The sequence below is a fragment of the Rhinolophus hipposideros genome (genome assembly GCF_964194185.1).
Source record: "Rhinolophus hipposideros genome assembly, chromosome: 10".
NCBI lineage: Eukaryota > Metazoa > Chordata > Mammalia > Chiroptera > Rhinolophidae > Rhinolophus > Rhinolophus hipposideros.
In genome coordinates this window covers 49,025,967-49,041,676 of record NC_138056.1, presented here as the reverse complement: position 1 = coordinate 49,041,676, position 15,710 = coordinate 49,025,967, and the positions used below count along the sequence as shown (strand labels likewise).

At 55.3% G+C, this 15,710-nt stretch overlaps 1 protein-coding gene across 2 annotated transcripts in view; it reads right to left on the bottom strand.

The window, feature by feature from the left end:
* Window positions 1-14,582, bottom strand: part of DGAT2 (diacylglycerol O-acyltransferase 2) — a 32,416-nt gene extending 17,834 nt beyond the window's left edge. Inside the window, exon 1 of one of the 2 annotated variants that reach the window (XM_081062982.1) lies at window positions 14,064-14,582. In XM_081062982.1, the coding sequence (XP_080919108.1) occupies window positions 14,064-14,166 (103 nt within the window). In that variant the 5' untranslated portion in view covers window positions 14,167-14,582. Of the gene's footprint in view, window positions 1-11,767; window positions 11,900-14,063 lie in introns of those variants that run through there. The other variant, XM_081062981.1, reaches the window with a different exon arrangement.
* Between the last annotated feature and the right edge of the window lie 1,128 nt (window positions 14,583-15,710).

Below are 15,710 nucleotides of genomic sequence, written 5' to 3'. Positions count from 1 at the left end.
GTGGGACCAGAAGGCCTAGTGACTGCGGAGACGCAGCCCTGGGGGTGAGTATGGGTGGGGTTCCTAATCTACACCCCACTCTTTCCGCCAGCGGGACCAAAGGAGTGGGCCACTTCAAACCCCGCGTCTGCTGAGCCCCAACTGCATGCCCTTCGCTCAACACATCTTTACTGAGTGCCTACTGTGTGCTGGTCAAACATTCCTTCACACCACCCACTCTGGGGACACTAAGTCACAGTCTTGTCCTTGAGACCTTTCACCCTGGCCTACTGCTGGGAGACAGTGGGAGAGGGGTTAGAGTCTTCTGCTCAAGCCTTTGCATTTCTTCAAAATCTGTAGAGCAACAAGGTCACAGCAGAGTTTAGAAAGGGACATAACCGTCATCAGCTGCAAGTCAACAACTGCTTGACTTTTAGTAGGTACACAGGTAACATGAGACCTCAAGACAGACATACCAGCCTTGCCCCCTTTACCTGGTCTAACGGGTCAGAGGGAGGGGACTTGGTGCAACAGAAAAGTCAGACCCCATTTCAAACCTTGGTTCCACTCACTATGTGACCCCAGGCAGTACCGCGAGGGCTCCCTTACGTGGCCCCAGGGAATGGCACACACATTAGGTGGTCAGTAGCATCTAACACCCCCCGAGCATAACCAGGTTGGTATGTGATTCACAGAAACAAAATACAGGTGGTAGTGTATGACGCACAAAAAACAAAATAAAGAGGCTAGGCCACGGAGCCATTCGAGAGGTTTGGCACATAAATGCTCCTTCATCCCCTATATAAAAATCCTACCGTCACAGGCCCTTTCCACCGCCACACTCTCCTTACAACCCATCCTGGAGACTGAGGGCCCTCTGGGCTCATCCAGAATAGTCCAATTGGACCACCAGGGAGACTCAGGAGAGAGGCACTGACTCGCACAGGGTTACCCAGGCAGTAGAGCCAAGGCTGGAACCCAGGACTCCTGCCCCTTACTCAGGGCACCTTCCTTTCCCTACAGCAGTGCCAAGTGCCCAGAGGACACAGCAGATCCAAGGGTGGGGTGCACTCAGGGCCCCTGTCCCGGGGAGAGGCCTGGGGACGTACACAGGGGAGGGAAGTGAGGCCCAAGCATAGGCCTGAACCCCTCCCTGATCCAAGGGCTGCCTGCCAAGTCATGCCCTAACAGCTGCCTCTGCCACCCGAGCTGTGCAGCTGAAGTGAAGCAGGAGCCACGCAGCTAGGATAGGCTAAGGGGTAGGCAAGTCCCTGCTCTGGGTCTGGGGCCAGCTGGGTGCCCTGGCTGGAGAGAAGACAGAATGGACTCTAGCACTTTCCTACTCAAAGTGTGGTCTGGGAACTGTTTAGAAATGTAGGATATGAGGCCCCAGACTATAGCTACTGAATCAAAGTCTGCACTTTAACAAGATCCTCAGTCCAAAGTCTCAGGTAGGGCAAGTCTGGAGTGGAGGCAGGGGCGGAGGGAGAAGCTGGGGGCCTCCACCTTCTGCTGGGCAGAGAAGAAAAGGCAATGGGGGGAAGGGCATCAGACATTGTCTCACTGGACCACTTCCTACTGCGAACCAGATCCCAAGGCCAACAGCTTGAGGAATACAAAGAAAAGGGCCCAGGGTCGCCCCTGCCTTTGGGTCAGGGCCAACCACTGGTTATACTCATAACCACCACGTGGAGCTCTCCTGCGTGGGGGTGGGGGCAGGAGGGCATACAGGAATTCCACACTGGTGACATGTCCCCCATTGAAAGACCTGGGTCTGCTCAGCTTAGTAGGGGTCTCTCCCAATTAGATAAGGACAGTGCAGGAACTGCAGACCATCGTGTCTCACCCTCACCAGATAGGAAGAAGAGGGCCTGAGGGATTCTCACAAGCCCCAGGGCAAGTCAGCCAGAGCCAAGCTTTCCCCACATTACCCAGTCTGTTCTCACCCAGCTTTGTCCCAAGTATGGCCCACAACCAGCTCTACAACAAAGTGGGAAATGAAAGACTGCTGAGGAGTGACAGGTGTCCCTATGGAATCAGTGAGGGGCTACCTCGAGAGGGAGGAGCCCCCACTCTGCGTTCCTCAGGCCTGGGACTGCGTGGCTATCTCCTGGCCAGACGATTCCAACCGCTGACCATGGAGCCCAGCTCCAGGAGCTGGCCTGTCCATCATGCTGAAGCCCGGCCCCAGTGGAAGCCCCTCTGGACCTAAGAAATAGCTAGTCATGGCTCCTCTGTCTAGAAAGGCCCTCTCTGCATTGCCTACCTGAGGATCCCCTGACAATGGGATAAGGCACCTCATCTTTCAGTACCCAGATAGGGCAAGCCTTTGGTGAGAGGTTGTCTTTCCTTCTCTGGGATTATAAACACTAAGGCCCATGCAAGCCTGAAACTGTCGGGGGCCATCGTACCACCTCTCCCAACCCCCATGGAGGAACCTTTCTGAAGATGAAGTCAATAGAGGCCAGTGGAATGGAGAAATGAGGGAGAAACGGAGTCCTCCCTCCCGGCTTCCACAGCGCTCACCTTATCCTAACTGCTGACGACAAGCCCATTCTCCTATCACACCGGGAGCTGCCTGAGGACCCGACCTGGGTCTGATTCACCCCTGGGTGCCCAGTGGCCCGCCGGGGCCTGACCCAGAGCGAACACTCAGAGAGGTTTGCTGAGTGAGAGGAAGAGCAGGCCTGCGCTAGCTGGTCCTCAGGCCCCTGGGCGCCTTCCCTGCAGGGCTGGCCGACAGGTATGCTGCCTCATGGCACATGAAGCCCTGGGAACTCCAAAGCACAGGCGTTCTGACACCTCACCAGGCCGGTGAGTTTGGCATCCTCACTCCCATTGGGATGGTGACAAAAACAGCTCAGAGAAGTGACATGGCCAAGGTCACTCAGCCAGAGGGTGGCAGAGTTGGCTCAGTTCAACCCCAACTGCCAGGCCTGCTTTCTGTCCCCATGCTGCAGATCCCCCAAGTTCCTTCTCTCTCCTCCCACCACAAAGTGGGAGAAGGCTGGGAGCGGATGGGGAAGATGAATGACCTGTTTTCCTTTAGAGGAGCAGGCCAGGCGCAGGCATCTTGTGCAGTGGGTTAAATGGCAGCAGGCCTTAGGGTTCCAGTCGCAGCCCTGCCACCAACGCCTGTGTCCCTTGGCCCAGTCACTTCACCTCTCTGGGCTTCAGTTGCCCCATCTACGAAACGGGGGTGGAGGGGATAAATATTATGATCTCTTCAACTGCTGGGACTCTGGCGTCCACCCTCCTAGGGACACCATCTAGAGGCTTGCCACCTTGCAACAGCCCTGCTACACATGCCCAGCAGCTGGGAAGTGAGGGTTCAGTTGGGCACCCCCAGGCCACTGCTAGCCCTTATCACTCAGCTGTCCGCATCTCCTCTGCCTGGGCTATGGCTGGGAGGGGTCCAGCCGCAGCTGGTTGCATGCCAATGCTGCAATCGGATGACACCACTGCCACCACCTGCACACGCAGCCTGTTTCCAAGTCCTGGGTGGGGCCAGCAGGAAGCCTCAGCACCGAGCCAAGTGCTAGCTCCAATCTGCTCCTTTGCTACCCTCCCCCACCCTCCCTCGGCACACACACTCTCTGCACCCATCCCACTGCAGCCAGTATCTATTTACTTGGCCATCCTCTTGTGCCAGCGTCTCCTGGATGCCAGGGCTGATACCTGATTCATCTGTGCCCAGAGCCCTGTGCACAGGGCCTGTGAGAGAAGGCGCTCACAGAGGTGTCCTACGTGAATGAGCAAACCCATATGTCCCAGAGGCCGTTGAAGGCCTGGATGCCCACGTTAGACAGGGCTGCCTGACAGGAAGGCCCCATCAATGAGGACCCCGGAGATGAGCTGGGGGCTGGGGCGTAGGGGGTATGAGCCACTCTCACGTTCCCTGAGCAGGACTTTTCCCACCTGTGATGGTAACAGAACCGCTACCTACAGGTATCTTTTTTTTTTTCATGGAGGGAGACAAGACAGGCTGACTAGTCCCATGGAAAAAAGTCCTCAACAGCCAATTCAAATAGCTGCTCCCGGACACCATTCATTTCACACAGCTCACTTGCTTCTAGATTTGGAGAGGGCAGGAGTGGAGCCGCCAGGGAAGCCCAGAGCACTCTCTGACACTCAGAAAGGAGTCCCCTCCCTTTCTGTCGATATGGGGCATCACTGCTCACAGCACTCCCCAGGAAGGTGGACAAGGTAAGGATGGGCAACCCCATTTCACAGAGCAGGAAACCGAGGCAAGGCGAATCCAAGAGTCACTTGCCCGCGGTCAGGGTGTAGGGGAACCAGGACTCGAGGCAGGTATTTGGCTTCTGAGTCCCTCATTTCCATGATGCCATGCTGTGGAGGGCTAGTCCCCACTAACCAAGCCAGTCACACCCAGTCTTCAGGGACACACCCCAGCTAAGGGAGGGCTGCCTGCTCTGCCCCACTCTATGCCCCAAGTCTAGTGGGGACAGTCTCCTGTAGACCGGCTGTGCAAGGAATGTGAACCCCCCACCCACGCGTTCCCACCAGCTAAGCTCTTGCTGCCAGGGGTACGCCAGAGCTGCCCACAGCACCGGGGCCAAACACCCCTCAGTCTCAGGCCCTGCTTGGGGGTGGGGCTGGGTGTCTCTGTGTCTGAGCACCTCCTTGCCCCATATCTGATAGCAGAGTGACCAGGGAGGTGTGCCCATGGCTGATGAAACCAGGGCTTCCTCTCACACACGCCTGAAGAGGCAGGGTCTGACCTCAGATCCCCATCATCTGAAAAAGGTCCCTGCGCTGGCTCTGCCCCTGCATCGCTTTGGGACCTTGGGCATGTCACTTAGGCTCTCTGAGCTCCCGTTTTCTCATCTGTTAAATGAGGACAGTCGTCCCCCCCTCACAGGTTTGTTGGGAAGACTGAATGAAGAAAATGCATTTGGTGTTCGTTGGGTAATTAAACGGTAGCTACTGTCATTGTTTCCACCATCACAAGAGTGGGACGTGGGATTAATAAGGAGCAAACACCAAGTTGTGTGTGATGAGAACGGGGAGCGGAATGAGGGTAGTCACCTGGAGGCCTTGGCAGGGCCCTGAAGACGAGCTCTGGGAGACAGAGGAGGAAAGTGGGTACTGCGGCTGGGGGCAACGGCTGAAACAGGCTCAGAGGGACTTGTAAAGAGGAGGCAGGCCCAGAGAGATGTTCTATGACCCAGGCATGGGGGTTTACCCCAAATGAAGCTGAGAACAGAGAAGCTGGAAAGGGCTACACTAGTCAAAAATGGCTTCCAAAGGATGTGTGTGGGGACCGAGAGAAGACTTGCAGCATGGAGCCCTTAGCAGGTTGCAAGCACTATACTAGCCACTGGGAAATAGCAGTGGACACAGCAGCTGAAGGCTCACCCGTTAGGGGCCTTAAACGCTGCTGAGGGAGAGAAAGCACGTATACGTGAAGGTACGACGCAGTGTCAGGCTATGATGAAAGCTACAAGGAAAAGTCATTGTGGGGGTGATGAGCTACAGAGAGGGGCCTGTGGGGAAGAGGCCCTGAGCATGGCCAGCCTCCCCGGGAGGCTGCAGCACACGGGACATGCCACTGGACGGCCCACACGGCGTCCTCCACCCACCTTCGCTACTAGCATCTGGGGAGGCAGCGTACTAGCCTCAGGAAGGTACAGAGGACGGGAAGCTGGGAGTCAAGAGAAGCTGACCCCTAACTCGCAGGAAGCCTAGCCTTGGTGAGTCACCTCCTGTACAAGCCTCAGTTTCCTCATCTGTACAGTGGGCTAATACCTACCTCGCCAGACTGTTGTGAGAATTAAATAATGTATAAACAAGAGCTTCATAAAAAGTAAAGCCCTGCATAAATGCTGGGTAATTATCAAGTGAGCCTCAGTATCCTCTCCTGTCTAATGGCTATAACAACCCCTGCCCTGCCCTGGAGCAAAAGTGTTGGCACCAGCAGACTTGGGATTCAAACCCTGGCTCTGACCTCTTCCCTGCAATGAGGTCCTGTCTGAAACTCAGTGTGCTCCTTAGTTATGCTCCACTGTTGTGAGGAATCCAAACAACTTATAAAAAAGGAACAGTGTCCGGCACGTCTGTTAGAGAGCTAGACAGATGCCAACAAGATCACAGGAAAGTGAACAGCCTCCAGGGGCTCTGTGAGTGGGGAAGTCATTCTGTTCAGATCCCCAGCCCCAAGGATGCCCTTGGGGCCCACCTGTGACCTTGGGCAAGTCCCTGAGCCTCTCTCAGCTTGTTTTCTCATCTGTTAAGTAAGCTCTGGCCTGGGCGGCACACTGCCAAGTGGACAATGAGGAAATCGCCCCAAGCTACTCCACAGGGCTGGCTACAAGTCTGCATGGAGGCAGAGGAAGGACATACTGATCCCTGGCTGACGCTTCCAGCCCCAGGGAAGTCCAGGAAGCTAGGACAAGTGCCAAAGAGATGCCACAACTTCAGGGCCAGAGGCAAGCTCCCTTCCAGGCCCCGCCAGGTAGATTTCAGCAGGAGTCCGCACCTATGATGAAGGGGTCGATCGTGGCTCTGGACGGCCAGGCCCATTATTTTAAAGTCCGAGTCTAGGGCTGTGCTCCTTCCTGCAAGACTTGCACGTGAAGCTGGCCCCACTCTGCACTGCCCATGTGCAGCCAGACACTGCTTCCCTCCAGGAAGTCTCCTCGCATTCTTGGCCCTGTCTGCAGTCCCCCAAGGTAGACTCCTGTCACCTGCCAAGTCTGGCCGGTGGTTCAACACCAGACACGCACTGAGCGCTGGCCCTTTGGACCTTCCTTACCCTTTCAGGCTGACCCTTCCTGGTAGAAGCCTCCCCTCCCCACCCCACATGCCCCCACCTCACCCCTCTACTCAGCCTTTCTCATTATGGGAAAGAGTGTGCATTTGTTTGCAGGGACCGTGTCTTGTTCCTCTGAGAGCCTGTGCCCAGCAAGGGGTCAGGCAGAGCTCGCCCAATGTTTGCTGAATGACTGGACACTCGAGGGGACTGAGGTGAACAAACAGGGCCTGGACAAGAAGAGACAAGCCCAGTCCACAGCGGACTGACCTGGGCCATGACAGAGGGTCAGATGGAGCTTCCTGGGGAATCAGGAGGGAAAGGCCTCCTTTCTGCTGGAGGGGTAAAGGCAGGGGCAACAGGGGAAGGCTCGAGAGGGAGGGAGACGAAGGTGGAGCCCAAACATTCACAATCATTCAACAAGTGCTTTCTAAGGACCCTTTATATACCGGGTGCTGCACCAGGGTGGGAGCGGCCAGACCCTGCCTCTCGGCTTCTTGGGAACCGCTGGAGGCTGAGCTCTTTCCCGGGACCACCCACCCCAACTATGACAGCCCAAGGACAGAGGGCTGTGAATACTCAGGCACAGAGAGTAAGACAGGGTCAGGGAATTCAGAGGAGACCCCCAACCCAGCCTGCAGGATGCTCTCGGGGGTGCCTTCTTCGAGGAAGTAAGGGGTCAGATGAGAAGTAAAGGATGAGTAAGAGCTTGCAGGCTGATGGGAGGGAGGTACAGGGCCAGGACCCCAGATACTGGAGTCCTGCAAATGGCACTTGCAAAGGCCAGGAAGGGAGAGAGCCTAAGTCTGAGGAATGAACTGTAGTAACTCAGCCAGGCCGGAGCAAAGAGAATGTGAGTGTGAGTCTAGGTGAGAGTGGAAAGGGAGCCATGACAGATGGGGAACCCCAGGCCTAGGAGTCCTGGACTCACCCCTGAAGGCCAGGAAGATGGCTACCCACTTCTCTCCTTCCCTCCACCGACTGCAGATGGTGCCTAAGGGCTCCAAGGCAACTGGCCAGCCATTTACCTGGTCCCAACACACTGGTGAGTTCTTTCCTGGAAAGATTAATAATCCCCAAATGAAGGGTTCTGTTTTGCAAATTAGGGGTCCTTAAAGCAGGGCCAGGTGGGACATCTGGCCCCAGGAGGAAGCTAAGCCGCCCAGAAGCCAACACAGCGGTGGCAGCTACGCTGGCTGGGAAGCTCCTGGCACGGCCGTCAGGACAAGCCGAGGCCTGCTTGTTGGTCCCGGGGCCTCCTGCCGAGGATCCAGGCTTCCTGAGTAGCCACAGATATGCTGGCTACTCCAGTTTTCTCCAGGTCTCAGTCTCCCCACTGACACTAACTTAGGGGTTTGGGTTAGATCAGCTGAAGTCTGAGGCGCTGACAACCTGGGCCTGTGCTCTGCGAGTACCTACTACTGAATTTCTATCACAAAGATCCCCCTAAAGGGACTACAAGCCCCTCCTTGGGCTACTCCAGAGACCTGGATTTTCAAGTACGTGGTTTTCATGGAGTAGGGAGAGTCTTGGAAGGTGAGGTCAAGGATGTGGGGCTCTGACACTGGAACTGTGACCAGGACCACGAAGGTGATTGCTGAGGACGCCCGGTGCCCTGCTTTCCCCACCCCCACCTTCTGACACATTAAAAAAATAGCTACGGAAGTGGGAGGGGTTGCCATGGCAACACCACCAGCTTGTGGGTGTCACCAAGGAGTCCTCAAAATAGGCCCCTATCACAAGGCATGAGGAAGGGCGGGGAGCTAGGTTCTTCTGTGACGCTTACCTGGGCCCCAAGCAAGACTTGAGCCCATTTTCATGAGGGCAAGAATGAAGAGGAGGCTGACCCCCAGGGACCCCCACCCCAGCAATTAGGGGCAGGATTCGAATCCCAGTCCTGCAGCAGAGCTGAAATGAACCCGAGGGGGCCATCTCATCTAACGCCCCTCACGGCACAGAGGAGGTCCAGGTTCCAAAAGGGCAGGGTCTGGCCCAAGGTCACACAGGAAGCAGATGCAGAGTGAGGCTCCTGGCCCTTTGCTCAAGGCTGACAAATCTGCTCTAATAATGAAAGAAATTCACGTGTCCCGCTTCTTTGATTTGCCCAAAGGGTTTGTGGGTTCAGCTTCCTTGGGTCTGCAGCATACCCTAGGCACATTACTCTGATGATGCATTTGCCTGTTTCATAGATGAGGAGACTGCGAGTCAGGAAGGGCTCGTGGCTTGCCGAGGCCACACAGCAGTTCCGTGGCAGAGCAGGGCCTGCACAGACCCCAGTCCTGTCTCCTCACCCCAGGCCCTCAAATCTGCCAGCAGCAGCTCCATACCAGGGGCCCCCACAAGTGGTGGAAGCCAAGAAACTGAGTGCACCAGGCTCCTTTACCAGGCGCTCTCAAATCTTCCCCTCTAAGATGGGTGCAGGTGAGCCACTCCAGGCCTGGATACAACAGGCTTTGTCTCCCTTATCTCTGCCTCTCGCGTAGCAGGACCTCAGCCCAGTTTGTCGACTTGGAGACCCTGCAGTCAGACTGGCCCTCCCACCCAAATCTCAAGCCACTGTTTATGCTGTTCCCTGTACCTGAACGTCCTTGCCTGCCTTGCGAATGCCTATTCATCTTTCAGTATGAGACAGAATGTCACCTCTGCCAGGAAGCCTCCCCTAACCCAGGGGATTTGGCTTCCCCACCCTCACCTCCAGCCCTCCAGTTCCCCTCTTCCTGCCCTGTCACTGCGTGGATCGCTGTGCCCATCATCTTGTATCTACACCTCCCCCCTCCACCATCTTACTTCCTCGAAGGCAGGGACCAGGGCTGACACACAGGAGGTGCTCCATCAATAAGCCAAAGGAAGCTTACTGGATGCCCCAGAGCAGAGCTTGCCACTCTCCACAGAACTGCTGCATGTGTTGCACAGGATAAACGACAAGGACTAACTCAAGCCTCCCAAGTTGGTTTACAATGCACTTTCCAGTCACATTCACTCAAACTTTCACATCCTTGAGAGTTTGAGATTTCTGATCCTATTTTCCATGTAGAAGGAGAGACATCCCCAGATGAGAAGTGAGCCACCAGCCATGTCCCAGAGGGAAGCCGGGGATGGAATTCTGGCTCTCTGTTTTCTAAGCACTGGAAGCAACAAGGGGACCATGGTGAGCCCGGCCTCACCCACTTGGCACTCAGCCCCGGAGCCAGCTCCTCCAGAGTTTGTGGGTGTCTCCAGGGCACGGAACAGCTGCAGCCGCGGCACCCAGCAGAGGCAGGCACAGAGGAAGCCTGAGGAAGGCCTGAGGAATTATACTGAGGCTAAAAGCAGGGCTTCCTGCCAAGAGGAACAGGGCAGTTCTCAGGAGGGTTGAGGGCCCATTAATGAGTCATTCATTCGACAAGGTATTTACTGAGCACCTACTACATGCCAGGCACTCTGCTAGATGCCAGGGACACAACACTGAGACAGACAGACAAGGTCCTTGTTCCCAAGGAGCTGATATTCTTATCCAGGACACAATTGCCTACACTGAGAAGTACACATATTTTAGGTAATGCTAGGGCTATAAAAAAAAATTAAACAAGATGTGGCGACTAGGGGGCAGATCTCTGCGTGACGTGGTCACAAAAGGCTATGGGAGGAGACTGAGTGATCAGAAGCCAGCCATGCAAAGACCTGGGCAGAAGACGGGCAGTACACGCAGAGGCCCTGAGACAGGACTGAACTGGTGGAAATGCTGCAGGAAGAGGAAAACCACTGGCAGTTTGGGGGTACAACATGGTAGGAGATGAAGTCATGAGGTGGTGGGCGCTGCTCGCACAGGGCTTCATGCCCATCAGGAGGAGTTGGCAAGGTGTGAAGTATGATGAGGGGCAACTGGCATTTCGCGTGGCATCAAAGCTCGGGGGATTTATGGTGTCTCTATCCATCAGGGCAAGCTGGCGCGCGGGGGGTGGGGGTTCCCTCAAAAAGCTTGGGAGAGGTGATCTGCCACCCCCATCACGGACACTGGAAGTGGCTGAGCACCTACAATGGCCAGAGTCCTGCGCCCAGACCGTCGCCGCCTCACCACACTCCTCTCTTGATTTAAGAAGGCAAGTCACAGACTGGGAGGTGGATCTGGGTTCTAAGCCTGGCTTTGAGAACTCTGGACCAGTGCCTTCTCTCGGGGGCCCTCAGTGTCCCAGCTGTAACATGAGGGCTGGGCCAGATTCAGCATTGACAGACAGCTACGATTTTATGACTCAAGCACTGCTGCTGAATTTGGGGGTGGGAGGATGGGGGTGGGGCAGGATTTCCACACTAGCCAATGACTCACCCCGTCTGCTAACCAAACACTACTCATGGCCCTCCTTTCCCAGCTCAGAAGAGCCCTCGGGAGCACCAATAACCCCAAAGTGGCCTCTGTGCATCTGGGGAAGGGCACAGAGGAGAGGGAATGCTACAAAGAACTGGGGGGGAACATGACAGTGATCCTATAATTTAGGACTGGGTTAAGCAGCCGTCAACCCTCAGTTCCAGAGGTATCCCCCAACAATCCAGCCTCTTAGTTTCACCCCCTACCAACTACCTGCTTGCATATCCCCAGTGATGGGGCGCTCCACCCTCATCCATGAGGAGCCTGCTGCAGTCCTCAACAGCTGTTAGAATTCTTCCATGATATCAAAACCTGCCAGCCATCATCCCACTCCTGTTCCTGGCCTGGCTCTTTGGAACGACACAAAACAAATCAGCTCAGAATTTTACTGGGGCTGCCACCATCTCATGCTGAGTTGTGTTGAACGCTAGAAATATATGCAGACGCCAGAGGACTCTGACCTAAAGAGCCTCCCATCCAGGGGCAAAGGCAGGGATGCAAATTGACGAAGTCTGCAGCCTCCACCCTGGCACAGGGAGTCCTTCCGAGGTTAGAAAATACCAGCGGAGACTTCCGCCTCCTCCTAACAGACACCCACCTACCCATGCTCCCACAGCCGGTCTTTTCTTTTGGTCAAGAAACCAGACACCAAGGTATCTGTTTCAATCTCTTACCCATCACAGGACTTCCTTTCACAGAATCCATGGTCTCTCCTTGAATATCGCCACTAACAGGGTGTTCCCCACCGCACAACAGTGGAACCTTATCTGCAGAGGCAAACCAGGCCATTGGGGAGTGTCGGCAAAGACCAAAGATGTAGAAAGCAGGTGTAATGAAGATGCCTCGATAACACAAAATTTGCTTTGGCACCCTCCCTACCTCACCCAGTCTTTCACCAAAGTAGATCCCAGAGAGTTAAAGTGATTGGTTTGGTTTTTTGGTTTCATAACAGCCCTTGCTACACCCCGTGATGGAATTCCTTACAGCCAATAAAAAAAAAAAAAAGTGTTCCCCCCTGAAACTAATTATATTGTATGTTAGTTATATTTTTAATAAAAATATTTTTTAATGTTTTCAAGATCTTATAACAACATGGGGAAATGCTCCTGATGATATTAAGTGACTTGCTCAAAATCATTCACTAGAAGTCCTCCTGAATAACAAACTCTAGGTCAAAAACGTACGAGTCAGGACCACTGGTTCCTGGAAGACACAGTTCCCAGCTGGGGACAGCAGGGGCGATGGAAAGGGATCTCGAGAAAGGACTAGCACAGGGAGCATCCCCGGCCCAACCCCTGGAGACAAAAGCATTTTTAAAAGCATGAACATGGGTAAGTCCCTTTCTTCCCCTGTTATGGGCATCAAAGGGCACAGTGAATGGACCAGCACTCTTAAACGAGAGAAAGGACTGTCAGAGGCTATTGGGCAGGGTTCATGGGCAGCCAAGACTGTTTGCCCCCCAAGATGGTGCCAATAGTTCTGTACCTCTCCAAGGACAACAAGCAGCACCCAGACCAAAAGGGGCAGTCACAGCGACAGTCAGATAGTCAAACAGGGAATACCACCAGTACCCAGGACGTGGTTAAACTGTGACGCAGCTCCAGGGTACGTTACCTTGTGGCCACGAGAATATTATCAGTGATTTTGAGTAACAGAAGAAAACACTCATGATGGAACATCAAGAGGGAGAAAACAGGATTCAGAACTATATCTACAGCATGCCCTCAATTTTATCTATATAATGTGTATAAATGATAAAGAACATACTAGAATGGCAATAGGAAGCTATCTTTGGGTAGTCGATACCAGCAATTTTTATTTTCATCCTGTTTTTCTATATTTTTCAAAATTCCAATAATTAGTATGCTTTATTTTTATAATGAAAGTGGGTAGAGTAGGCGATTGTTAGTTACTAAAGGAAAACTCTAAGTAGGACAGGTTCAGCAAGCAGAATAAAGACTTAGGGGGCAGGAGGATTCAAGCAAGGCACTTTCAAACCAGCACAGTTGTGGTAACTTCCCAGGGTCTCCCAGGTTTGTATTTAATCCCACGGCCAAGGCATCTGTTTAAGAAAACCTTGGGCAGTTCATGCCTTCTACAGCCTCAGTTTCTTCAACTACAGGTGGGCGGTGTGAGAGGTGGAAGGGGTGCTCTTCCTCCCGTGGGAAAAGCTCCCAGTGAGTCACTGAAGGGCTCAGTTCCACACTGGTGAACCAGGGGCATGGGCCACACTGGAGGGCACCCGGGTCCTCTGCTCGCCTGCTAAGTGTGCCAGGCTCACAGTTGCTGCTGAGCGGGCCCCAGAGCCTGGGCTGGAGGATGGGCGTCGGGTAGAGGGCAGTGTTGGCACACCTGTCCCAGCCAGACATGTCCTCTGCATGGTGGCTGTTTCAGGGGATTGCAAAACCCTTGCCACTCTGCCCCATCCAGTCTCTCCCGCCTTAGTCTGCCTGGTGAGGAGAGAGGGGAGGGAACTGCCCGTGGCCACCAACCAGGCTGGAGGCCGGAGAGGAGTTGTCAAATGCCACCCCTATCTCACAGGTGATTAAAACGAGCTGGGGGAAGGGAAGTGATGTAACAGAGGTGGCAAACACTGATGAGCGTCAGGGAAGGAACCCCGACTCGACTATCATGCCGGGCCGCCTGGGATCCCACGAGGCAACCATTCTTCTTCCCAGACAGCAATGGTGTACGGGGAGCGGGGATGGCAAGCTTTCATAAACGAAAAGGGGTAGGGACCTCAACCCACACGGCGGCCAGTCCTCCAGCAACGTACCCTCATTACAAGAACACGCTTCTGCTGGCCTCCGTCCTTCATCACAGCGTGTCCCGAAAACCTTGCCGCTTTAGAGCCCCGGGAAGAAAATCCGCCAGGCCCTGCAAACCCCTCACCTCCCAGACCCTCGCCCCACCGCCCAGACCCCTCACGTGACAGCACACACCCACGAAAGCTCTCCCTCCGGGCCTCACCTCGCAGGACTCCGGAGTAAGCGGCTATGAAGGTCTTCATGCTGACGCCGGTGCAGGTCGCGGCACTGCGGGCAGCCCCCTTGCCGCCGCGCCCCTGGCCCATACCACGGCCGCCGGGGCCAGGGCTTCGCGCTGCGCACGGGAGCCCGGGGACGGCGCGGACGCCGGCTCGGCTACGGCACAAGCTGCTGGGGGCCGGCGGGCGGCCCGTGGCGGCCGAAGAAGCACCAGGAAGGGAAGCCCCGGCTGCGGCCAATGCGCTCGCCGTTTGGAGCGCGCACTTTATAACCTCACAAGGGGCGGGGCCCGACGCGGGCGGAGGCGGCGCCGCCGTTCCACCCCGAGGTGCTCCCCACTTGCACCGGGGGCGGGCGCTGGGGCTCGGCTCCGCCGGGGGCGGGGAGGGGTGCCGCTCTGCGCGGTGAGGTCGCAGGCGAGAGAGGCACGGAGGTCGAGTCCCCACGGCCAGAGGCGCGCTGGTTATTCCTGCTGCTCCCTCTGTCTGCCCCTCTGCCTCTCCCCTGCGGAGAGTGGTACAGTCCGGCTGGTGAACGTGGGCCGGGACACCGAGCACGTGCAGGGCACGCATGGGGCGTGGGGAGAGGGGGGCGGGGAGGGCTGTGCGTTAATGCTTTTGGCAAGGCCCTTCCTCGGCTGCAGATGCTGTGGTCCCGCCTCTGGTCAGCCAGAGTTAGTTAGGTTAGGGTTGGGCTCCTAAACCACACAGGCTGCCTCTACCTTTCCACCTGTTTAAGGGACACCACAGAGCATCTATCTCGACACTGATGAGTGCTGGGGATGCAGCCCAATCAACCCAGGCCCTACTCTTGGGATGCTCACGTTGGTGGTGGTGGTGGTGGTGGAGGGGGCGGTATTGGCTGAAGACAGCCACACACACATTCTGGTAGCAAAGCTGGGACAAGAGAGAAGGCCCTGCCTTGGGCTGGGGGCTGGGTGCATTTCCAAGAGTAGTTAGCGCACAGCAGCTTTGGAATGACACCTGGACTCCAGTTCTGGCCCTGCCTTTCTTGAACGTCAGTTTCCATATCTGTGCAATGGGAATAATAATTATTTTGTCAGGTGCTTTGAGAACTAAATGAGGTTTTATACACACACACACACATAGCATACTTGCCAGGCACAGAGAAAGTGTTCCAAAACTATTTTCATTGCACACTGATGAGTAGTTTTGTAGATGGAAGGTTAGGGGGCAAGGCAGAAGAACAGGCATAAAGTCTTAGAAAAGTCAGCATGTTTGGGGTAGGGCTAGGGCCCCTGGAATGGCTGGAGCTCAGGCAGCTGTGGGAAAGAAGGCTGGGGCTTGATCTCATGAAGGTCCTTGAGTGCCACTATTGGGACATTGGGGTGGGAGTGGAGGTTTTGGAATGGCTTTGAGTAGGGAAATGACAGTGGTCAGATTCGTTTTTAGAGTCCTCCAACCATAATGGGGACTGGATGGGAGAGGTTGGAGGCCAGGAGGGCAGTGAGCAGCTGCAGGGAGCACCCCAGTGAAAGGGGATGAGCCCTGAGCTAAGGCAGTGGTGGAGGGAGTGGAGGAAAAGGCCTGGTCTAGGGAAAGGTGTAGGAGGAGGTGAGATCTACTGGGCTGTGGTGGACTGGCGTATTGGGTGTGGAGGGTGAGGGAAG